We start from the raw sequence: 24,164 nt of genomic DNA, 5'->3' as shown, positions 1-24,164 counted from the left end.
GGAAAATCGCTCACACACCTTTCACTCACGAAGCTACAAACAGACATAAACACACACGCGCACACACGAGCGAGCACGCTCTCACCGAGACCTTTCGCTGCTGTTGCCTGGCAACGTGGCCGAGTGTCCAATCCAAGCGGAGAACGGTGGCCGGTGATGTCACAGCTGCTGCTGACCAGCAGGTCTGAGGGAGAAAGAGAGGCAGAGGAGGAGAGGAGAAAGTTTGAACTGGGTGAAAGGAAAGACGAGGAAGGTTGCAAAGAGAGAGCAGGACACTGATGAGGATGATGATGACAGGGTTTGGCATGAAAGAAGAAGAAGAGGAGATGAAGATTAGGCTGAAGATGACCACAGCTGAAGTCACTAGAGATGTTCTGATCTGAATTATGTGAATCTCTGGGTTTGGTACATCTTCAAACTGCCAAAACCAAATCTAGTCGATTCCAATTTTGTTTTAAGAACTATCATGTAAGGAGCCAAGAGGAGAATTAAAAATATATTTGTTTAGCCTTCCTGCCATGAGCCATCATTAATTATTTATATTAGCAGAGGCAATGTCATGATGCGGTGTGAGAGATCAGACGCTGTAAAATAGGGGTTTGCTAACATTTTAAGGCAAAGCGAAAATCTTTTAAACCAACTTTTTCCATCTTATGGTAGCTGATAGCGTTACTAAAGCAGCATTTTCTGATACCTGAGGCTGATGTTTGATAATCCAGCAGATCCATAGCAAACAGAGATTCAAACGTACAATGGATGAAACAAAACAAGTTTTCTGTGCAGCCTTCCTGTTAACTGCTAAACTGTTGCTCTCCCTCACAGACTGAATGAACTGCAAATACGTTGACTTAGAAAAGATTATCTGAGTCTCTGTGTTTCTTCTGAAGCTAAAAAACTAGTTTCCCCTCAGTAACAGCATCCACATACAGCTGTGGTTACTGAAACGTGGTGGCAGTTAAATAAAGTTCACTGATTACAGAAAGATACAAGTTTTCAACTGGTTGGTAAAAAAAAAAAAGTCAGAACCAAAATTTTCCATTTCTGTCCAATAAACCATTTCTCAGTCCATCTCTGAACTTGAGCAGAGAAGGTAATGTTCCAGGGAGGAATGTAAGCAAATATTCAGGACAATAGATTATTAATCTTAAATACTTCCAATATGTAGCTTGGAATCAGTGTCTGTACTTGAACTTTGGATTCCTCTGTAAAAAAATAACAATAATTGACATACTGTTTCTGTAACTTGCAGCTATGTGCTGTTTATTGTGAACGAGGTCATTCTAAAACGTTCTGTAATCTTTTCAATTCTTTTTATTTAGATAATACCTATTTATAACAAATATATCAAACCACTTTAAAAGATATACCATCTAACTCTATATCTTACTTGCATAGAATCCACTTGATTCCAGATTCAGTAAATTTCAATCCAGTCAATTCCTATTAAATCATGCAGTTAGTTTAAATCCGGTTGGATTCACTTTCGTTTAATTGATTTAACTGAGTAATAATGGCTGACTGGTAAAAAGTTATTGATGAATCTCAGGCAATAGCTCATCCTGAGTAAGTATGTGGCAAAAGTGGACAGTAATTACTTTCTTTTAAAGGAGATCTATTATGTTAAATTCCAATTTGGCATGTTTTTATTCTTCTATTTGGGTCTCAACGCCTTCTAAAAACACTTATTTTTTGCCAATAAATTAATGTCTAAAAAATTTGCTGCTTCAAAAACCTCATGAGTCACAGTTGACAGACGTCAGTGTCACTTATGGCTATAATTGTTTTTCCACTTTACAATACATTTTATAAAATTGTTATCTAATTTTAGTCATTCAAAGAAAGAAAAAATAAAAAGTAATGCTTTTACTACTATATAGTATGCACATTCTTGAGAATGCAAACTGATAGAAATGCTTTTAAACACATCTTTAATGTAGGTGTTTGTACGTTTTATGTGTTTGGATGCCATATTGGTTTTTGAGGTTGAAATTGATGACTTTCCAGAAAAGATGTCAATCTTTCAGGGTTAAGCCGATTTTTAATTTTTTTAACTTTGAACTCAGACAACATTGCATTTGATGTAAAAATGTAGTCCAGTAAGTGCCACAACATTTAATGGGCTTTTTTCTAACTTCCTCTTGCACCTAATTGTGTTGCAGAGACACACTAAATCGTTTGTAAACAGAAAAACATCGAGACTCAGTTTTAGTTCTTCTTTTCCTCAGTTGCAGTTCTACTTATTGTTGTCTAAATAATTTCAAATTCAAGTTCAAAAATACTTTACTAATCCCGAAAGGAGATAGATGTTGTTGTAATTCACTTTTTCAAAGCCTTCGAAGGGTTATTGTAGTTAGTGATTACTGTTAGCAGAAAGATCTCTTGTAACAGTCTATTTTGCAGCGAATCTGAAAAGGTCTCTGATTGAAGAAACTTTGTTTTCCCAAGACAGTCTCATGAAGAGGATGGTCAGGGTTGTCCATAATTTTCTTGACCTTATAAAGAATCCCTCTTAGCATCATCATCTCCAGGAGGTTAAATTTAAATTAACAAATCTAAATTTGATAGCCACGTTGCCATGTCCCTCAGCGGCCACAAGGGGGAGAGGTCTCTGAAACCACAGCAACTTGATGTCCATCTGTACATATTTTAATAAGCAGAGTGTTAAGAGCGTGGATGGCTTTTTGCTGCAGCCTCTTTAGTCAGTGAGCAGTTTAGTGGCCTTGGTGGCCCTTTGTGCAGCCAGTCCCTTCCCTCCTGTGCCTAAAGAACAGGCCAGGGTTAGGCGAGCAGAGATAAAGATTTGAGCTTCAACCTTGGTCGCGCCATGGGAGAGAGCAGTGTCTGTCTAGACAAACCTGGCTCCCAATGGGCTGCCGAGATGCTACAGAGAGGAGGAAGAGGGATGGAGGGGCAGAGGGCGTAGAGGATGAGAAGCAATTGAGAAGTATTAGGAGAGGAGAGGAAGAGGTGTTGTGAAGGTGTATGTGGTTGAGATGGCGCCAGTCCCAAAGCAACCAGCAGGGTTAGTGTGTTTTAGCCCCTGCTGCGTCCCATAGGTTACCTCAACCTCTGTAGAGCGCATACTGTTAGAGCTACTGTTTATAATCCTGCAAGTCTTCGTGGAGCTACACACAAACACACCTGGACGTGGGAGTGGATTTTAAATCTCTCCCTTTGTATAATCGAGTCATACTGTTTGGACTTGGGGTTCGTGTCCGAGCCCCGTTCTGTCCCCATCCAGAAGGAGAGGAATGTGATGGATTATATGAATTAAAGCCAGAGTGTGCTGTAGGCCCGAGGCTGCGGTAGATATAGGAGGGCCTCGCTGTAGCACTATACTGAACCAGTTGGAGACCTTTGAAATGTCCCTGTGATGACCCATTATACAAACATCCTCCTCCCAGCTGACATCCTCCCTCCAATCTCTTTATTCATCCCCTTCTCACCTTCATCCCCGTCACCTTTACATCTCCTTCCTCCTTCCCTCGCAGTTTCCCCCTTCCTCTTTCTCTTTTTGTAGCATCTAATACTCTCCCTCCCTGCCTCTCCCTCATTCTTTGACAGTGGAGTGATTGATGGCACTCCAGAGGCTCCAGCCTCCTCCCATCCTCCTCCCTGGAGTCGCACAATCAGATTGCGTGCTTGTGTTCACCGTTTTACAAACACAACTTTTAGTAGTGAGCAAATTCTCACCATAAACAGCTGAAGCTTTGAAATCTCCAGCTGGTATAAATCAGTTTCGGCAGTGGATTTGGCTCACGGCTCTGGTCTGAATAAATAAGTGTAAATGACTGAATAAAGTCCTTGTGTGGTTTAAGTTGTGAGCGTTTTGCTTGCTGTGTAATTTCACTGCAACAGCTTGTTTGAGTTTCTCAATCAACTATGCATTCATGCATATTTACTCTGGTTTATGTGGGCTGGTTTTGGTCTGAGCAAAGGTCACTGCCTTAGTGACCCCTGACCCAAGAACCCACCAAACGCCTCCCTGACCTCCCTTAAAATACCTTCTGTCACTGATTGGTCCAGCTGAGTGGTTTCCAAATCTGACACAGTAAGTTAAAACTTTCGGCCTTTAATGATGTGTCCAGTGTAGTGTCGGAGATTTATTGTATAGTTTATTATTTATTGTGATAAGAAATTGAATTTATCCTTCATGCTAAATTTAGATTAATTTTGTTTAAAAAAACCCAAACTGTTTGTATTATTGAAAATATTACTTATATCAATATCAATAAGTTTTAAAATTCACACTTCTTTTTGTGACTGGTGTCCTAAAGAAGCCTATTACGAATGAATGTTTTTTAAGAGCAGTATTTGTGTTTGTGGGGCTCTGATTGCTGTGCCATGCAGTGCCAGCCATAGTTACCTAAAAGAAAAGTCACATTGTGATAAATCTTTAAGTCCATATCGCAGAATAGTCCAGTGTGCGGCTTGGGGATCTTTTGCAGCCTTTGGATTATGATTTTGTGAAATACAAGAATAGAGCAAATTTCAAACTTCGTAGATACTTCAAGCAGATTTACACTTTCTAAGCATTTTTTGGTTTGACATTTTCACTTACAAAAGAAAAAAGGAAAGTATCTGGTACAACACAAAGCATTCTTCTTTGACTAATCATGTTTTTTGTTTTGTTTAAACATAGTACAAATGACCACTAACGCCCAGTGACTTGCTGCAAAAGCAGACATGGATGCACCTGAACATCAAGCTCGGTGAAACACACCTCTGCTTTTACCGAAAGAGTAAAACACATCGTTCTTTTGTTGCTAAGAATAAACTAGAACTTATTTTTGCATCAAAAACACTCTCAAATTGGAAATTGTGTGCCTTTCTTGTAATAAAGCAAACAAGAGAGAATCTTTTTATATTCACTATGATTTGCAGAAAATGGTTAAAGTTTATTGCTGAACGGTTAAAGCAATTATGAAAAATACTTTTTGTTTAATAAAATAAAATAAAAAGGCACATTTCACACCAAAACCATATTATCTGTGGGACAAACATCCAGTTTCTGGCCTGATGGTCGGATATTCCCATGTTTTTCTACAGTTCTCTTCCTGCGAGCTTCACTGGTTTCTTTTAATTTCCCTGTAAAGACACACAAGGAAGCAATGGTTTCACCCTATGACATCATCAAATGGGCTTCCCCAAATTGTATAAAGACACTGACTTTAGTGAAAGTAAACGTCTGAATTTACAGAACGTATTAAAATCTCTCTCTCATTATTCTTGCATTTAGTGCATAGAAATAATTTTGGTAATACTGACCGACTTAAAACAGAAAAGGTTTTGTCTGATTTAACGTCAGACTGTTAGAAAAATAAAGTTATGTATCTTCTTTAGTATTCCCTGTAAAAATGTGTAAAAATTTCTGCTGTAACATTTTTATTCCTCTTTTCTTATGATTGAAGACCTTTCTTTTTAAAGGCATTGTTTTGAGAAAGCACCAGTACAAAAATGTTTGCGGTCAACAAGCGTTGAAAACGTTGAAATATTAATTGATTGTAATTTTTTATAAACTTTTGTGCGCCATAATTGTTTCTAAACCTGGGAGGGATAAACCTAGAAATGGGATCCAGCCAAAAAAACAATGCTGTTTCTTTTTAACTGAGCACCTGAAGTGCGGCACTGTGTCCTGCAGAACATGGGGTTGTTGTAAATCACCACATAAAGTATTTATAAGGTTAAACTTGGGAACTCTGCTGCTGTTAGCTTTTGAATTAGTGAACTCAGACCCAGGGAGAGGGGACAGGGAGGAGTGATTCGACCTTTCTCTTTAGGGGCCGGATCCCGGCTTAGAAGAGCAAAGAGTGCCACCCTGTGGCCGCTCCGGCTCACTGCCACATCAGCCCACTGACTCATTCAGATACGAGAATCTGGTGAGAATAAATCCTGCTGAAACGCGCCGTTCTGCAACCGCAGCATCATTCCTCGACGTTAGCTTTTCACTTGTTTATCGGTTTAGTCTTTTAATCCAAGTGGGTGGCACTGATAGTGGCTCATATTTACTTTTATCTGCAATGTTCCACTCATGCCCCGTGTACCCGTCACGTGTAGAGATTCATAGTGTGGGTTTCTGTGGTGTGTCACTGTGTGCAGCCCTCAGTGTGGCGTGGTCAGTGGTACAGTGAGCGTACTGACTGACTTTTTCCTTCCGCTTGGGTTAGATTGTTAAACTTAGCTGAGGATGTCTCACTTGTTCTGCTGCTGGGGGCTGACAGACCACCGGACGCCCACCCGTGTGCCCCTTCTCGCCCCCTTCAGTCAAAATATAAACACAGGTATGACGAAAGAAACTGTGATGGTGTAAAAGTTTTAAAGAGCTCTCTCTTGAAAGTACCCTGGCCCAAAGTACAATGGGTCAGGGTTCAAGCCATCCGTCATAAACTCGTCAAGCTTGCTGTTTTCAGCTCGCATGTGTGAGCGGGTTAACAGGAGTGTGTGTGACCGAGTGTGTGTGAGTGGCTGTTTCCAGCCGCGCCATCACTTTCCGACGGCACTTATCATCCCCCTCTTTTTCACCTCAATCTATCTGATCAATCTCCTCGCTCACTCACTCTCTCTCCCACTCTCTTCTGCCGTGTCCCCCTTTCTTTTTCAGTTTTTTTATGCATGTGTTGTATTTTACTCTCCACTCTGTGTTTGAGTTCCTATTCGTTTGAGAGCTACTTCCTGTTATGTTGCAGGATGTGGGGAGGAGGTGGGGCCTTGGGGGTGTGGACTGGTTCAGAAAGAGAGAGAGCGATAGAGAGGCAGGCACGGGAGGGAGGAGTAATTCAACCATATGATTGAATACACTCGGCACGGGGAGGGCGAGTGAGAGTTTTTCTTTAGGAAGCACGCACGCTCTCACACAGATATGACCAAGACAGCGGCGATAGCGGCCAAGGACTTCTCCAGTATGTGGTTGCCAGGTGAGTGGCCGTCTGTGCAGCTCTCTGTCGTTGCTGCCCATCATTTGCCAAGACCAATTAGGCGTGAGGAAGAGGGAACTGTGTGTGTGTGAGGAAGAGTCATCGCTAGGCTGTTGATTAATGCCACTGGGTCCAACAAGCTCAGCTAATTAGAGAACATCAAAGGATGAGAGGTGAAAGGATGGACTGGACGCAGGGAAAGGTCACCTGACTTGCCCTGCGTGTGTTCATGTGCGTGCATGCTTTAAATTAATGGTACATGTTAAATATTCTTGTGGAAATTCAATTTAGGATGGAAAAATGTGCTGCACCGTCAACAACATTTTCTTTTTTTTTCTCAAGTGTTGTAGCATTAGGGTTTTACCTCAATGATGTTTCACTGATAAGGAAGGCTTCATGCAACTTTTAAAGTGGTATAAACTTTGCATGCCACAGAGAGTTTGCTTTTGCTTTGACCAGCCTTAATTTGTCGGTACGTTAACAAAGAAACAGAATATCAAAAGGGGAAACACTTAAAATAATCCTCCTTCTCAGTAGTTAAAAATATTTAGGAGGAAAGCAGAATGAATTGCAGCTCTTCTCACCTCACGACCTCGGTTAGGTGGTCAAAAGAGGCTGCGAGAAGTGACAGAGAGCCTGAGCTGACCGGCTAAACACACACACACACACACACGCCAATACACACACACACACAGCAGGGCTGCTGGTTGACTCACCAATTACCAGAAATCAATTTTTCAAATGTCAATTATCTCATGTTTTCTCCGTGCCCGTCGTCAAGACTCAATTTTTTAAACATGTTGCGAATTTTCATGTGCTGATGTGCCACCTTTTATCAGAGGGTGATTCACGGATTTGAAAAAGCTCAGTCACATCTTAACCCTGATGTGGTCACTCTCTGCGGCCTCGGAGAAATTGCTCCGATCATCACGGTGACACATCAGCCGCACAGACAGCAGCAAACAGTAACAGTTTCACTGTAACACAGTGGAAAACAATGCAGACGAAGCAAAGGTAGAAGCTGGTAAAAGAAGAAAGTTATGTCAGAAGCTCTGATAACGGAGTCTGCAGTTATTTTGCATGTGTTTGCATACAACTGGAGAATGAGCTCAATAATTGAGTGTAAAGGTGAAACAATTTCTCAATTGAGAAGATTAGAAATTAACTAATACATTTTAATATTCATTTAAAATTGATTCATTTAAATCCTTACATTAGGGTTAGGGTTGTATTATAATATGTGAAATGTTTCTATTTTTCTATGTAGAAACATGAGCCTGGGATCAGCCTCAGTTATCACATTAGGCTGTTTATGAGTTTATTTTATTTAATGTTTAACTGTTTTATCAAGCTGAAAGTTGCAAATCGTTCAAATGATCAATGATGAAATGCAAACTTTCATCATTAACCAGCAACTTCTGTTTTAATTTACGCGTCTTTCTGTATTATTTTATTTCTTACGTTGATATTTGATTAAAATATTTTGTCGTCTTATTTTAATATTCAATAATAGTTTACGTACTGCTCCGTTTGGTTGGTATCTGGAAGGAGTTAAATTTCTTCCTGATGCTAAAAAATTGTTTTATTACAGCTAAAGTGAGAGTCTTGTTGGATTTATACTTCTTATTTTTTTAATTATTGAACAATAATCGCAATAACTCCACATCCAAAGCTGATTCAGGAAGTGTGGGTGAGGGCTTTGGGGCTCAGACTTGTTGCAGTGAAGTTTATCTGAGCCAAAATACCCAGAGGAGAATAACAGAAACAGTCCAGACTGTGCACAGACTGCGTTGTTCCTCGTTCCTTTCTGTTGCATCATTTATTCATGACACAGGATTATACAGCATTAATTTTTATCTGGTTAAGCGTTTCGTCTGGTTTCGCCTTCTGGCTTCACAAAGTCACAGATCAAACCCCCTGAACCCTGAAGATACCTAAGAAAAAAAGTTTTTCTCTGCTGGTTTTCATTGTGTTTGTGCAGAAATATGCATCTTCTTGCTCCTAATACTATCGTCTTTAACTTATTGTGATGGGTAAAATAAGTTGTGTGTTTGAACACGCAGCAGCGTGTTGTTAAAGATAAGCAGTTTTTTTAAAAAGATGGAGTGAAAAAGAGAGTGAGAGAGGGAGAGCAGGTTAATATTAATAGCTACATTGACAGTAAATGTCAGGTTTAGCACTCAGCATTCAACCCGGTACAAGGGGAAGTCGGGAGGGGAAGTGAGAAAAAGTACACAGCATCTTGATATACTGTCCCGCCACCATATTACTGACCACATTATCCGCCATGCTACCGTCTGCAGGCCGTTTCACGCCATGAATCGGCACACACCTTTTCCCCGTCTGCTGCACACATGGACGAGAAGAACATGCATCATTTCATCCGCTTGATTTTGGTCTTGTGACCGTCAGCTCCAAACGTCTCGATCCGAGCAGCTATTAAAGTAACGTTTGTGTCTTTTTACCAATTTTGTGGTGAGTTTTTTTATAAATAAGAGGAAGATGCTATTTTGGGGCAAATTCTGTGGTTTTCAGCAGAAATTGAGCAACAGTGGACACTTCTCATATTTCCCTAATAGCCGCCATCACAAAGTCCCCAAGACAGGGGGGCTTACTGTATGTAAAATGGGAACAACCACAAACTGACCCTGAAAATAGACTAACCAGCATCCTTAATTTTGCATTCTGACCAAATTAGCTTCCACGTTTTGAGGGAAATCCTGCAGTCAGCATGTTGGTTTGCACGCATGTGTGTGGGCCCTCACCGTCATGCAGCGAGTGGAGCTTCTCAAGCAGATCGTCACCTAAACTCCTCCATTCCCTAAAGACATTCATGCATGCTCTGAAGCTGACTGATCTCACATCTGGTTCACTAAAACAAACATGTTGCTGCTGCAGGGAACCAGCCAGGAACCAGCCAACATGTGTATGTGGGTTCTGTTTGGATTCTGCTGACGCTGGATGGACACCAAGTTGGTTTGGTTTCAGTATTGGCTTCTCGTATGTGATGCACTGACTTCATGTGAACTACATCTGGACAAGCAGCTTTAACTATCTATGCTTAAAAATTACAACCAGTTTGAATTTTTTACATGGAGTTGCTCTGCATCAAATCGGCGTAGCTAATTAGTTTGATCCAGTATGTAACCCATGTTGTGAAAACAGATGTAAATGTTAACTGTGTCTGGGTTCAACTTACAATGGTGAAGTGGTGCTTCAAAAGAATGAGCCGTATCAGAATATCAAGTGGCTCTATTTTTGCTTTTGAGCGACTGATGGAAACTCAAAACTGCCATACTATTCAAAAGAAAAGAAAGCATAACCTGTGCAAAATTAAATATCAAAATCAATGTTCCAACTCTTTAAAACGTGTTGTGTTTTTTAAAGTCGTAATAATAATGTTTTTGAAAAGTTTTGCATAAAACTTTCTGTCAGGCTGCATATTTGTTCTGCGGTGATCATCGCCTGAACGTTTCCTTTATTCAGCTGTTCAGGGTTTCAAGAAAGTTAATTTAAAAGTTTCTAAGATCATTACTAATTAAAGATAAGACACATGAAAGATAACATAACCTGCTCAATAGTTTAAGTATATTTAAAATAACTTTAACAACCACAGATTTTGAGCTGTGCTATGCGACTCGAACGCATTTCGATGACGCTTCAAGGCCGTCCTACACCAGATAGTAAAATTTATGATGGCTATTACAGCGATTATAATCGCTGCTCTCAAGTTATATTTTATTATATCTGTGTCCAGTGATTTAAGAAGCCTGTGGAGTGAAATAAGAATATTATAAATGTATTGACCTAAACATAATTTTATGCCAGAAAGTCATTTTCACAAGTTGAACTATTTTATTAGGGAACCTAAATGTCCCTAAGATGAGGCTTATTGCATCTCTGTATCATGACATTTGTAGTTTTGTCACAGCTTATTTTTTTAAAGGTTTTAGTCCAAAGAAATGAATAAACACAGATACATAAAAAAGTCATTTTTAGCCTATTGTCTGACCATGTTTAATTATTTTATGGTCTGAAATTTAGACCTTTACACTTTTTAAGAAGTCTACAAACATTCTGTTTGTAGACTTGGTTGCTTTGAGCCCAACATCTTTAGCTATAAAAGCAATAATCATCTTCGCAGTGACCATGCATCAATCAATGCCTGCTTTGGCTGCTACTTTTCTGTATTCAATTGTAAGGAAATGTTATGACTATTAATAAATGATGCTTATCAACTGAAAGTCCCTCAGTTCTTTTGGTTTGATCAGAGTTGCCAGTAATAAGGAGTAAAATGAAGCCGTCAGAAGGCAAAAATTCAATTAGACTAAACTGAGTTGAATTAAACTACATGTGAGGTCTCCATAATTTATGAAAATACTTTCCTTAAAAAGAAAAATTAAAGAATACTTAAGGTTTTTCAGTGCATAAGTGTGAAATGAGAGCAAGCAAGGCAGGAAATGTGAACCCAAGCCAATGATGAGGCGAAATTACTCTGAGCTGTAGAGGTGACATCTGACTGATGGCTGGCTCACTTAAAACAGGGCATCTGGTCAGCAGTGGTCAGGGAATCGGTGTGTCGCTGCTGCCACCCAGTGGCGGAAAAACTGCTTGACCATTTGCAAAGTGAGTGGTCATGTTTTGGTCACATTTGTCTTCATGGAGAAATATAAATGAAATCGAGGCATCATGTGCGACAACAGAACCAAGAGAGAAGAGAGGCTGAACATGAGAAGGGAGACTGAGTTTATTATGCAGGTGGCAGATATAATTAGTTGATCGTTGGGCAGATTTGCATGTTTTCACAAAAGGGAAGTTGCTCTGTGTGTGTGGGGGGGGTTGTGTGGGCGTGGGTGTGTGTGAGTGTGTGTTTGTGTTAAGGGAAGGCAGAGCAAGAGAGTGGGGGGAGAAATGGTTTCAAATGGACACAACAAAAAGTTTTTCTTTTACAGTTTGTGGTTTCAGATAAATAAAAAGTCTTTTGTAGCAGATAATGCCACAGGCTGATAACCAAACATAAGTTACCGCACACTGGCGCATCTATAGACACACACACCTTTGTATTCTGCGTAAACTCCTCTCAAACATCCCCATCCCTGTCTTCCCAAGCCTAAATTCCACTTTTGTCCTGACAAACATAAGCAAAGACTTAAATTTGCAGCCTTGCCCTATTCATGACTGTCGCCGCTGGGACTGTCCCAAACAAAAGAACCAGAAAGTGATGCGGTCTTGTGATGAATGACAAACAACATGAGACATTTTCAGAGCTCCTTTACTCCCACGAAAACACCCAGGTTAAATTTAGAACAAGCAAACACCTTTAGGTCAACCCACTCCTATGTTCAACCACTATTTGGAAAGAGTGAATGAATGTGGGTCGGATGTATAGTTGTGAATGATTCAGTTTAAGTTTACAGTGTGTAGGCTTCTCTCTGTGACCTGAAAAACACTCAACCCCAACACATCGGAGATCGCCGCCCTGGCCTTCCGCTTTCCCCTGCTCTCATCTAGATTCTGGTCACTTACATGTTCTGCTATCATCTGCACTTCTTCTTCTGTGACACATTTTACTCGTGTCTTTCCTGCCGCAGATATCAGGATGTCAAAGCCAGCCGAGGTTGAGAAAGTCGGGGCTGACTCACCGTTAGAAGGCACAGGTAGGATCGGCCTCAGTTACTTCGGATAAATAGCTACTCCTTTAGTATAGATGTGTAACAAACAGGGCATTGGAAAGTATTTGTGTAAACTGGTGTGTGTGTGAGAGAGAGCTGTGCTGGAGATGAGATTTATCACTTTTTCCTTTGCCTCCTACGCAGAGTCAGAGCGGAATGGACCTGAATCAAATCACCAGGTAGGTCTTACACTTCTGATTGTTACAATCATCTTCCGCCTCCTTTACCTACAAACTGATCTGCTTAATGAGATAACAGCTCCAAATAGTAATTTTTGAACTTGTTATTTACAATAAAGTTCACAATATTTTGGTAAAAATGTCCAGCAACCCGTCAAATAAGAGTATCTTTTGTTCCAGTAGCACTTCCAATCAAAGTTTTCATTTTAATACTTTTTTTTATTGGGGGATATGAATAAGAAATAATTGTTTTTATTTGAAATTATGTGCACAGTAACTAATACTTTGTAGAATCCCATTTGCTAGTAAAATGGCTCTTCTACAAAATTTCACAATCCAAATTGAGAATGGTGTAAATGTAGTCACATTTTTATTATTTTAATATGATAAATTCACTGACAAATAATTAAAACAAGATTAACCAAAGAAAATATTTCATACAACACAAAGAGTTTGCTCATCATTGCCCACATTTTCTTTGCCTGTGTTTTAATCTTCTAAGTAAAAGGGACCAAAAATATTCTGAGAATTTTACTCAAAAACAAACTTGGGTAAAATCCATTCATGAAACTTTTGAATAAAGAGTGATCCATATCCTGCTCTTGCTTCTGAGGATAGACAAAAAGTTAAACAGACTAAACTTTTTAATAATGAAGAGAACAGAAAACAATCTACCTAAAATGTAAGAAGTTGTATTAATTTGTTTTTCAATAAGGGACACATCAGACTCTTTTTGTTTCGAATCTACAATAGTTTATAAATTATTGTACAGCAAAACCCTACATCTTACTTTAATTAAAATTAGTTTATTGTTAGCATGCACAACAAAAAAAATACTTTCTTTTTTTTCTTTTTTAAATAAAAACATGAATATTTATGGTCTGTATGAAACCATGTTTGATCATCCAGAGTCCTGAGTATCTTTTCTTGAGCTTCTCCTAATTCTTTTCTAAAAGGTTTAGGTTGGGAACTGAGAAGAGAGTTATTTGGTACCTGTTTTGGATCCCGGCCCTGACAAAAAATCAAATGATATATGGCCCATTAATAGTTTATTAGGAAACTAGATTTTTATCTATTCATTCAAAGAATCAGCTCTTTGGAAGAAAAACAGACCCTCAGCATTACGGATCCTCCAACGTATTTCACAGCAGGCAGGAATGATTGTCACTAAAGAGTTGAAACTCAGTCCTATCAGAGCTCTATATGTTTATGTTTGTGATTCAAGGGGGAAAAACGTATTTCTATCATGCATTCAGTTGACATGCAGCAAGCATCTAATAGTTGTTTGGAAACTTGGTGTAGATTTTGTATCTACATTCTTTGCCTTCTTTCTCAGTCTGCTTGATGAGAAGATAGTTTTTAGCTTTGTTCTAGTTTTGTTTGTTACGTTTCAGCGTTTTTAAAGTTTTTTATCTGACTGTACACAATTATGAGCAACTTTAAGCAAGATAAGTCCTTTCTATTCTTAGGAAGATTAACAATCCTCCTGCTTCTTTTAAATGGCATGTTCTCCCTTCATTTGTACATTTGATAAATAGCATTTATTCTTAGTTTATACCTCAGTTTATATGTAGCCACTGATTACTAATGAAAAGTTAATAGATACTTCAAAAAGTAAGAGAAAAATTACCAAAATGTCTGAGTTACTTTCATTTCATAGGATATTTTTAATAATTGTGGCACAAACAATTTAGTTACAAAGGTAAATTTCTTCTTGTGGTTTCTCCTACTCATAAATGTACTAAGAGCAAGGTTTTAAAATGTGATACATTGTGTCTGAATAATTTGGACTGAAATAAAATGTAAGTTGTTTTGTAAAGTGTGCCTGCTGAGATTTTGCATTAAAGCAAGACAGAAAGCATTTAGAAAAATGTCCCCAAGAAAATCTCTAAATTTCTCCCTTCATTTGGTCAGAAAAGCATTTGGATATCAGTCCATAATATCAACAGTCATTGTTCAGGTTGTTTATGTAATTCAGTGTTTGACTCATTTCTCCAAGGTTCAGGCGATGAAAGTCAGCCCCTTTTCTCTGTCACCAAACCTGAACAGCAGCAAGGTGAGCGAACTGTTGTGTGTCAGTATTAACGAGCTGCCCCTGCATGTCGCTGCGTGATTCTGCTTCAGAGTTTGTGCATCTTTTGTATCCTGGCGTCACGCTGTATGCTTATTGACAGTATGGCTGCTGAAGCTTTGTGCTTATTTCTAAGCTCTGAATCGCTCTTTTGTTGCATCGGATGGTCAGGCTGACAATGTGTCCACTCTCCGCCCCGTCTTCGGTGTAAACAAATTCACAAAAAAAGCGCATTAAGGCTCTCTGCTGTCACTAAGCCCAATGATAAATTAAGTAAGTCTGTGAGATTACTCATTTCACCAAGTTATTATACTTCGTTTTCATACCACGAGAGATATGCAAATCAGTACACTGGAAGAAGCTTGGTCTTCCAGTCCAAACATGCCCCGACCTGGGAGAAAAAATATCATCCCTATGTGCTGAGCAAACACAGATTGGAAACACAGTTCAACTATGGTTAAATAATAACACTGTAACTGACTCAGAGAAAGCAAGCTAACCCCACTCAGGTTCACAAATCCAGATCAGTAGATTATTAACCTTTTGTCTTAAAACTTTAAATTTAATTTCAATCCTAAGTAGCCTCTACGTTTAACCATTTTCTTTTCACTGTTTAGATATCACCACCAGCTTTTTTTTTTGTTAGATTTTCTTCTACATTTGTCCCCATATGATCTTTGTTTTTAAACCAGAATAAGATGGATGAGTGCCCAGAAATGTCTCCAGGCCTTCCTCCATCTCACGGCCCGACCCCTTCCCAGACAGCCCTGCAACACACTCAGCTCATGCTGACTGGCTCACAGCTAGCAGGGGTAAGACTAACAAATACGCACAGCCGTGCGCGCTGCTAGGCCTTTACCTCGCTTGCTTCTACTCGTGCTGCTTTTTGAACACTTTGTTTCCCTTCTTCATCCTAACTTCTTGCTCTTTTCCTCTTCTGTACCTGCCTCTTTCTTTCTTTCTGCAGCTGACAGCTTTATTGCCAGCACAGCAACAGCTGCTGCTGCAGCAGGCTCAGGCACAGCTCCTGGCTGCCGCCGTGCAGCAGTCCAATGCAGCCCATGCAGCTCATGCTGCCCATGCCGCCGCTCAAGCCAATCAGCAAGCTCAGGCAGCTGCAGCAGCAAATCAGCAAGCCCAGCAGCAGCAGCAGCAACAGCAGCAGCAGCAGCAGCAGCAACACACAGGACAAACAGGGCAGCAGGCTCAGTCCCAGGGACAGGGACAGAGCACACAGGAGCAAAACACCCAAAGTGTCTCTGTCCCGCCTCCTCCACCTCAGCTCACACTCTCCCAGCCTATCCAGCTCACAGCCCAGGTACTGACCACCAGTCCCGGACATTTCCTGATCAGAGAGGGGCCTTCAGTCAGTCGAACAACTCATCCTGATTCACCTATTTGTTCATATCATTCTTCTCCTCATCCAGACCCATTCTCTTTTTCCAATGAAAACAAATTATGTATTAACACGCCTTTCCGTTATGAAATCCTTTTCTTGTGAATATGAGTCAATTCCCGCCTGCTAACATTTATGAACTTGTTTCTCTGTTGAACAGGACATTCAGCAGCTGCTGCAGCTTCAGCAGCTGGTGTTGGTGCCCGGTCACCCACTTCCGTCTCCAGCCCAGTTTCTCCTCCCGCAGGCACAGCAGAGCCAGCAAGGTGGGAATGCCAGACTTTTTGATTTATGCAGTGTTTTATAAAAGTATTGATGCCTTTTGAACCTTTTCTCAGTATGTCACATTATGCAGAGGATGTCATGTGACAGACTGACAAAGTGGACGTAATTGTGAAGTTAAAGAATTGGAATACACAGTTAAATTTATTTTTACGAATAAAACTATGAAAATTGAAGTAGCCATTTGGATTTTTACTCTAATATTATTTACAAATAACTTTTACTCTAATTGTACATATAATGCAGCTGCACTTTGAAAGCCCTTGGACGAGAGTAGATACCAAATTATTGCATATTTTGGATACAATGCAGGACCTATATCAATACTGATACCAATACATTTTATTTAAATTTGATATGTCATCAAACATCTGAACTTAAGGTGTTTTTTCTTGTTTTTCTTTGACTTATGTTTTTTTTTCAAACCTAGGAAAATATTTGGACAGAGTTTTAAGGTGTCAACAAAGTCATTTAATAACATATTGACATGATTTGGGAGCTTTTTTCCTAAATAAACAAAGTGCAAAATATTACAATTTGAGAGCAAATCAAAACAAAATTTATTTTGAGGCAGAGTTGAGAAACTACAACACAAAAATAAAAGTAAGAAATCAACAGTGAATCTGAAACTAAAGTATCAATCTGATACAGATAATGACTTGGTATTGATATTATCAATATTTCAGATTGATCCACCCACCTCTATCTCAGAGGTTTTTAAAATATATATATATTAGTGACCAAAAAGCATCATGAAGACCAAGAAACACAGCAAGAAACTCCATAAGACATGGCTGTCCACCTGAAATGAGAGAAGAAGGAGAAACAGCAAAGTGGCCCATGATACATTGAGGGGAGCCACAGAATCTATTGATGGAATAAATGTTAGTCTTCCATACAAAGTCCTGTTTGCACTTTGCCACAAGCAATATAAGAAGAAGGTGCTCATTGTGTTAGCAGCTTGATGCTGAAGGAATGCTTGTCTTCACAATTTCTTTACAATTTGTAAACGTTCTAAGAAACTGCAGAAATGTACCCCAAATAATTTACAGTGTAATTGCTGTGAAAGGCGGTATTAATTCAGAGAATACAAAAACACTTCCTGCTTGAGGGTCACATATTATGCTTGTTTGACCAGGTTAGGATAAGTCTAAAGTCATTCTGAGATGATGAGATTTTAGCTGCTCAGTTCTGACTATTTTGAGCTCCTTTCAGACGGAACTGTTGTACAGCGTCTTGTCACTTTAAATTTAAATAAGCTTGTCAAAGTTTACACTCGCACATGAAAATGGCTGCAACCAGATGCACAATTATACACCTGTACATCTTTGAAAAGCAGAAGTAAAGCCTCCTGCACAACTGACAAGAATGTAGCAAGTGGTTTATGGATGGTAAGTCGAAAAAAAAAAAACTTGTCTTTTCCAGCAGCCATTGTACACCCCATACAGCAGTAAAACCAACCGAATGTGCTGGAGCTTCACTTGGGTTGCTAAGTAACAGTCTGGGATTTGCTGGAGTTGCGAGGTGGGGGCCAGTGCCTGCTGATTTGTAACTTTACTTTTGGCAGGTTTTTGAAATGACTAATTTTTCAGACACCAAAAGAAATAAACTTATTGACAAGAAGCCCACTATGTGGGTTTTTCAAACACTTGGACTTCTTTTAAAAGCAGCAGAAACCCAAATGGAACATGCAAAATGTGAATAATAATAGCTCCCCTTTAAAAGATTTCTTATAGTAAAATAATGTTGAGAACCGTGGGTTATTTTTCTTTTAGGTTCCAAATACATTCTGCTTTGTGTTGTTCTACATTGATGTTTTTGATTTTAACGTGTCGATGTGTGAAAAGGTTCAATGGTTGCTGATCTAGACAAAATCTTCTTCTTTTTGATTTATGCACAATTTCTTGTGCGTTCTTGTTGATCAGGACTCCTATCGACACCAAATCTTATTCCGCTACCTCAGCAAAACCAAGGGAGCCTCCTGGCTGCTCCAACTAGAATGGGACTCCAGTCGCAGGTAGGAAACTTTTTACTCAGTGGAAAAGACAAACCCACTCCCTGAACAAGCATGGTGAGAAAAAAAACACTTCCTTTCTCATTTTCACTTTCATTCATCTCATGTCCTGTCAGGTGCAGCGAGATAAGAGCATAGATGTGGGGGGAGGCGGAGGCATGACTACGGTGCCCTCTGTGACCTCTCACCCCGAGGAGCCCAGCGACCTGGAGGAGCTGGAACAGTTTGCCCGCACCTTCAAGCAGAGACGCATCAAGCTGGGCTTCACACAGGTGAGCAGAGGCAGATGTTGCGTCAGCACTGAAGCATCTCTGCTTTGACTTGTCTCAAACCGTTTTCCTCCACCCTGCCAACAGGGAGACGTCGGTCTGGCCATGGGGAAGCTGTACGGCAACGACTTCAGCCAGACCACCATCTCTCGCTTCGAGGCGCTCAACCTGAGCTTTAAGAACATGTGCAAGCTGAAGCCACTGCTGGAAAAGTGGCTCAATGATGCAGGTGAGCTCTTATTAAAATATATTTACAGTTTCACTCCTTCTGACTGAGGACTAACATTGGGTTTTTCCCTGCAGAGACCATGTCCATAGACAGCACCCTGCCCAGTCCCAGCTCCCTGTCCTCTCCGTCTCTGGGCTTCGATGGCCTTCCTGGTCGCAGGAGAAAGAAGAGAACCAGCATTGAGACGAATGTACGTGTGGCCCTGGAGCGTTCATTCCTGACGGTAAGATATCAGGCTTTATTATTATTATTATTATTATTATTAAAATCTATTACAGTGAACCCTCGTTTTTCGCGGGGGTTACGTTCCAAAAAGAAGCCATGATAGGCGAAATCCGTGAAGTAGTAACCTTTATTTTTTTTTACAATTATTATACAATGAAATACTCCATAATACATTGAAACCAAAGAACAAAACCTTTTTACAGGCTCAAGCATTTGTTTAACAAATAAAAGTACTGTATAAATGGGTTTTTTTTACAAATAACAACTGTACTGTAAAATAATAATTTTAATCATCAATACGAACTGAAGGCTTCAAATTGCGGAGATCAGCACCGCCCCACAGCAACCCGAGTCATTGGATTATGGAACGAATGGAAATTAATTTTGTAATGGCGACCTACAGCCGCATGGCTTCTACCTTCCTTTAGCATGTCCAGAAGTTCAACTTTTTCCATGATAGTTAGCATCTTCCTCTGCCTTTTGGGCCCGACCGTAAGTGCCTTTGTCGATGCAGAACGTTTTGTCGACATTATGGGTTTTAGAGAAACTTGAAATTGCAAGAGATTTTGCAAACTTAAATATGGCAAGCTGTTTTACGTACGTGTACATATTAAACCGCAACGTTATTGACACACAGGTAGAGAAGAAGCGGAGAGACTGTTTAGCCAATCAGAATGCAGAACACAAAATGCGATGCAAATCCGTGAAGCAGCGAAACGGTGAAAGGTGAACTGCTTTATAGCGAGAGTTCACTGTACCTAGTTTTTAAAGTTTGTATGTTTGTATTTATTAATTAATAGTAATTATAAATGAAGAGGAAGATTCTAATTCTTCTTTTCTATTTATTTATATGGCTTCAGTTCAATTATCTATGTATTTAAAGTAAATAAAATTGAACAATTGCTGATTTGATGATCTAGGACAGAAAATTACAAAATCTTTTTTTTAAACACATGAAAACACAACAATTATTTTGTCGTCTTGTAGGCTTTTACAGTTCTGGTTGTGGCAGCTTTACGTCTCTTTGTATCTTGTATTATGGTCACTATTAATCACCAAAGTTAGTAAGTAAGTTAGTTAGTAATCCTTCAGTAACACCAATACTGAATGCCACTCTACACAGTCTCCACAGTGTTGACCTCTTAAACTGTTAACACAAATCTATAAATTGCTCATTAATAGACCCATAACAGTAACGATTGGGTTTTTTTTAACAGAGGGCTCATGTGACTTTTAAATTTGAACTTTTCTATGTTCCTTCGGTAGCTACCTGTGTTTCTGTGCAAACACTAGCAGGTTTTTTATACCAACTTTACAGCTAATAACATTTTTGTTCTCGTTTTTATAACCCTGGCTCCTTCAGCACAGTTGAAACAATGTGGACTAATTTTTCCATTCAGAACCAGAAGCCTACCTCGGAGGAGATCCTGCTGATTGCGGAGCAGCTGAACATGGAGAAAGAGGTGATCCGGGTTTGGTTCTGCAACCGCCGGCAGAAAGAGAAGCGCATCAACCCAACCAGTGCCACCCCTCCGCTGCCCAGCCAGCCCCCCACTGCCCCACAAACGCACAAGCCGCCCTGCTACAGCCCTCACATGGTGACTATCAGACGACGTGTCTCTGTTTGGAGACTGTGTTATTGTCTCGCAGTGTCTTATCGGTGCCGTTTTGTTTTTTTCTGACCAGATGTCCAGCCAGCTGTCGCAGGCCGTGACCAGTCTCAACAGCACAACGGTGACCACCATGTCCTCCATTTGCCCCCTGACCTCCAGCCTCACTTCCACTCACCCCTCTCTCACCTCAGCCCACCCCCCTCTGAGCTCCACACCCTCCCCAGCGACTCCTCCACCTCCTCCCCGCAGCACAGCCAGCCCTGCCACTCCCAGCCACAGTACACTCAACCTAAACACAGGGTAAGAGACCCGGAGACGTTCACAGTATGCAGGGCCGGCACAAAACTGTCTGGGGCCCCAAGAGGAGAATGTTTGAATGAAGGCACCACGTCATTTAGAGCAGCAAAAACTTGCAATCTGCTTGAGTCTGACAAGAAAACCAGTAAATCCTTACTGGTTTTCTATCCCAGTAGTGGATAGAAAATGAGCAGCTGCTAACACTTTCCTTCAGTAACTAAAAGTAGAGTGTTCAATAACCGGTTTGTGAAGACACATCTGCATTTTCAAATGTTAAAACTTGTCTAATCTTTCTAAGCCAGCAGAATGCCGTCCTTTGTTGCTTATTTTACATGAGACCCAAATCTTCCCAAGCTTTTAATCTTGACCCTGCAATTTATGGCACGATGGTCCAATTTTCAAAGTGAAGTTTTGGGACAAATAGTGAAATTTCTTAGATCCAAATATTTATATTTATCAATATAAATAAATTTTTTCTTTATTTATTTTTTTGACTTGACTTAGCAGGTGAATAATGTGCAGCGTCTGAAAACAAATTTTATGGTCTGGATTTTATTTTTTTAACTATTTCATTTTTTAATTAAAATATAAAATTTTAATGAAAAATATTTTTTAAGTTCTTTTCCATTTTAATAATAACATTTTTTAATATAGAATTAGCTCCTGAAACAACGTATTAATTTTGACATCTGTATTCCAATGAGTCAAAGGCTCTTGGGGGCCCCCTGCTGCCCTGGAGCCCTGAGCAGCTGCTTGGTTTGCTTGCACTTTGGACCGGCTCTTACATAATACTCTATTTAAAGGCCTACTCAGTTAGATTGCAGAATTCAGTCTGGTGGAAATTTTAGTTTTGGAAAACAACAACAAAAACAAAAAACTGCACGTTTGAGTAGTACTTTTAGCAAAATATTTCTAATTGTTTTAGCCACTGAAATTAACTTTTAAGTGCATTTGACTATTTAGGATAATCAAGTACAACGTAAAAATAATCTGTTTTGTTTAACTTTTACAGTATCAAATAAAAATATATATCAAGAAAAATTGTAACATATAAAAATTTATTTATTTGTGATGTTTCATAACAAAAATTTTAAAAAACACACAATTACTTAATGCATTGTTAATCACTGTTTCTTTTTTCACACTTCCCATCACAAGTTATTAAATTTAGGCAAATTAAACCCACAATGCTGCTTCACATTGCCACACATTTCCATAAATATAATTACAATTTACACTGCACAGCAGCCTGCAGAGTTCATCTGCAGCTTGTATTTAAATTATTGACACCCAGAACAAATGCTTACATTGATAATGAACCATCCCACTTTCTCCTTCAACTTCCTCTTTGCAGCAACAGAATCTAATCCTGTGTGTGTCTGTGTGTTGTGTTCACAGCTTGTGGCGTATGGGTAAAAAGAACGGTGAAATGTCCAACTACATCACTGACTTTGCTGCAAACCTGAGGTGAGACAGGCTACATATCACACTTAAAAACAAGTCTGTGCACCTTAGCTTTGTGTGAATTAACCGTGCAAAAAATGAATAGATATTTAGAGCTTTGAAGTTTTTCCTCTTTGCTTTTTCTGAGCCTTTCTCAGACAGACGTCTGTCTAAGTGGATGAGTTTATCCTTTGCTTTCTTGCTGCTAAACTTGCTTTTTTTCCCTCACCTCTTCTCCTCTGCCTGTCTGTGTTTGTGTACATGCTTGCACACGCGTGTGCCGCAACAGGAACACTGTGATGGGAGTTAACACGGGGATGAACCAAGCCCTCCTCGGTAACAATCCCCTGGCCACTATCCAAGGTGTGTGTTTGTAAAAGCAGGGAAACGGAGGCACGGGCATTTAATAATTAATGAAGGAAAATTAACGGTTTAACTGCTAATAAACATTTGATCCTTAAAATGGTTAAGATTGTTGTGAAACAATATATTTATTAAAAAATGCAGTGCCTTGCAATAATATCTATATTAGTTTATTACGATTTATGTAATGGACCAATAAAAACACAGTAGTGTTGGTGCATACAGAGTGATTACTTGTTGTGTTAAAAGGGGTCTTGCAAATAAAAATCTGAAAAGTATGGTGTGCATTTGTACCCAGCCTCCGTGACTCAAAACTTGTGCATTTTAGTGTACATCTCTATCAGCTTCATACATTTAGAGATTAAAATATCGGTCTTGCCTTTGTGGGAATATAGAGTTAGATATGCTGCACAGTGGCACAGTTGGTAGCACTGTTGCCTTGCAGCAAGAAGGTCCTGGGTTCGATTCTCGGCCAGGGGTCTTTCTGCACGGAGTTTGCATGTTCTCCCTGTGCATGCATGGGTTCTCTCCGGGTACTCCGGCTTCCTCCCACAGTCCAAAAACATGACTGTCCGGTTAATTGGCCTCTCTAAATTCTCCCTAGGTGTGAGTGTGTGTGTGCATGGTTGTGTGTCCTGTCCGTCTGTGTTGGCTGGCGACCTGTCCAGGGTGACCCTGCCTCTCACCCGGAACATTAGCTGGAGATGGGCACCAGCACCTCCCAACCCCACTAGGGACCAGGGTGTAAGAAAATGGATGGATGGACCATTACGCTGGCCCAAGTCTCTAGTGTTTTGCAGGCTCTATTTAGGTCCATCTTTCTTCATTTAACTCCTTGTCCCTGCTTTAAAAAAGCGTCCCTTCAGCATGATGGTGCCACCAATTTGATTCACAATGGAGGTGTGAGCAGCTTACATACTGTACACATACCGTGTCACACCCTGTGGCGTGAAACAACGGGACTTTTTATGGCTTTCTTTCAGCAATGACTTTCTTTTGTACCCTAATGAATAAGTGAATGAGTAATAGGTTTCTCATGAAGAAGTTTTTCTATTTGAACTGTGGATCTCTGCAGCCCCTTCTGAAGCTGCTCTTGTATGAGAGGTTAATGCTTCTTGCCCCGTGTCAGTTTCAGTGGGTTGATAGGTTTCTCTTTACCATCAGATAATGGCCTCAGCTGTATCTTATTAAAATGCT

At 39.9% G+C, this 24,164-nt stretch overlaps 1 protein-coding gene across 5 annotated transcripts in view; it reads left to right on the top strand.

Annotated features, from left to right (window-relative positions):
• Positions 1 to 24,164, top strand: part of pou2f2b (POU class 2 homeobox 2b) — a 66,511-nt gene that overhangs the window by 29,867 nt on the left and 12,480 nt on the right. Inside the window, exons 1-15 of one of the 5 annotated variants that reach the window (XM_028008326.1) lie at positions 6,767 to 6,914; positions 12,506 to 12,571; positions 12,731 to 12,765; positions 14,765 to 14,821; positions 15,529 to 15,648; positions 15,804 to 16,154; positions 16,393 to 16,498; positions 18,440 to 18,531; positions 18,645 to 18,800; positions 18,885 to 19,026; positions 19,101 to 19,249; positions 20,652 to 20,849; positions 20,938 to 21,164; positions 22,560 to 22,628; positions 22,894 to 22,967. In XM_028008326.1, coding sequence (XP_027864127.1) covers positions 6,860 to 6,914; positions 12,506 to 12,571; positions 12,731 to 12,765; positions 14,765 to 14,821; positions 15,529 to 15,648; positions 15,804 to 16,154; positions 16,393 to 16,498; positions 18,440 to 18,531; positions 18,645 to 18,800; positions 18,885 to 19,026; positions 19,101 to 19,249; positions 20,652 to 20,849; positions 20,938 to 21,164; positions 22,560 to 22,628; positions 22,894 to 22,967 — 1,897 coding nt within the window. In that variant the 5' untranslated portion in view covers positions 6,767 to 6,859. Of the gene's footprint in view, positions 1 to 6,766; positions 6,915 to 12,505; positions 12,572 to 12,730; positions 12,766 to 14,764; positions 14,822 to 15,528; positions 15,649 to 15,803; positions 16,155 to 16,392; positions 16,499 to 18,439; positions 18,532 to 18,644; positions 18,801 to 18,884; positions 19,027 to 19,100; positions 19,250 to 20,651; positions 20,850 to 20,937; positions 21,165 to 22,559; positions 22,629 to 22,893; positions 22,968 to 24,164 lie in introns of those variants that run through there. The other 4 variants (XM_028008319.1, XM_028008334.1, XM_028008341.1 and 1 more) reach the window with 4 other exon arrangements.

Source organism: Xiphophorus couchianus, chromosome 3 (genome assembly GCF_001444195.1).
Source record: "Xiphophorus couchianus chromosome 3, X_couchianus-1.0, whole genome shotgun sequence".
Taxonomy (NCBI): Eukaryota; Metazoa; Chordata; class Actinopteri; order Cyprinodontiformes; family Poeciliidae; genus Xiphophorus; species Xiphophorus couchianus.
The sequence above is the reverse complement of the archived record's forward strand: the minus strand, read 5'-3'. Positions and strand labels throughout refer to the sequence as shown.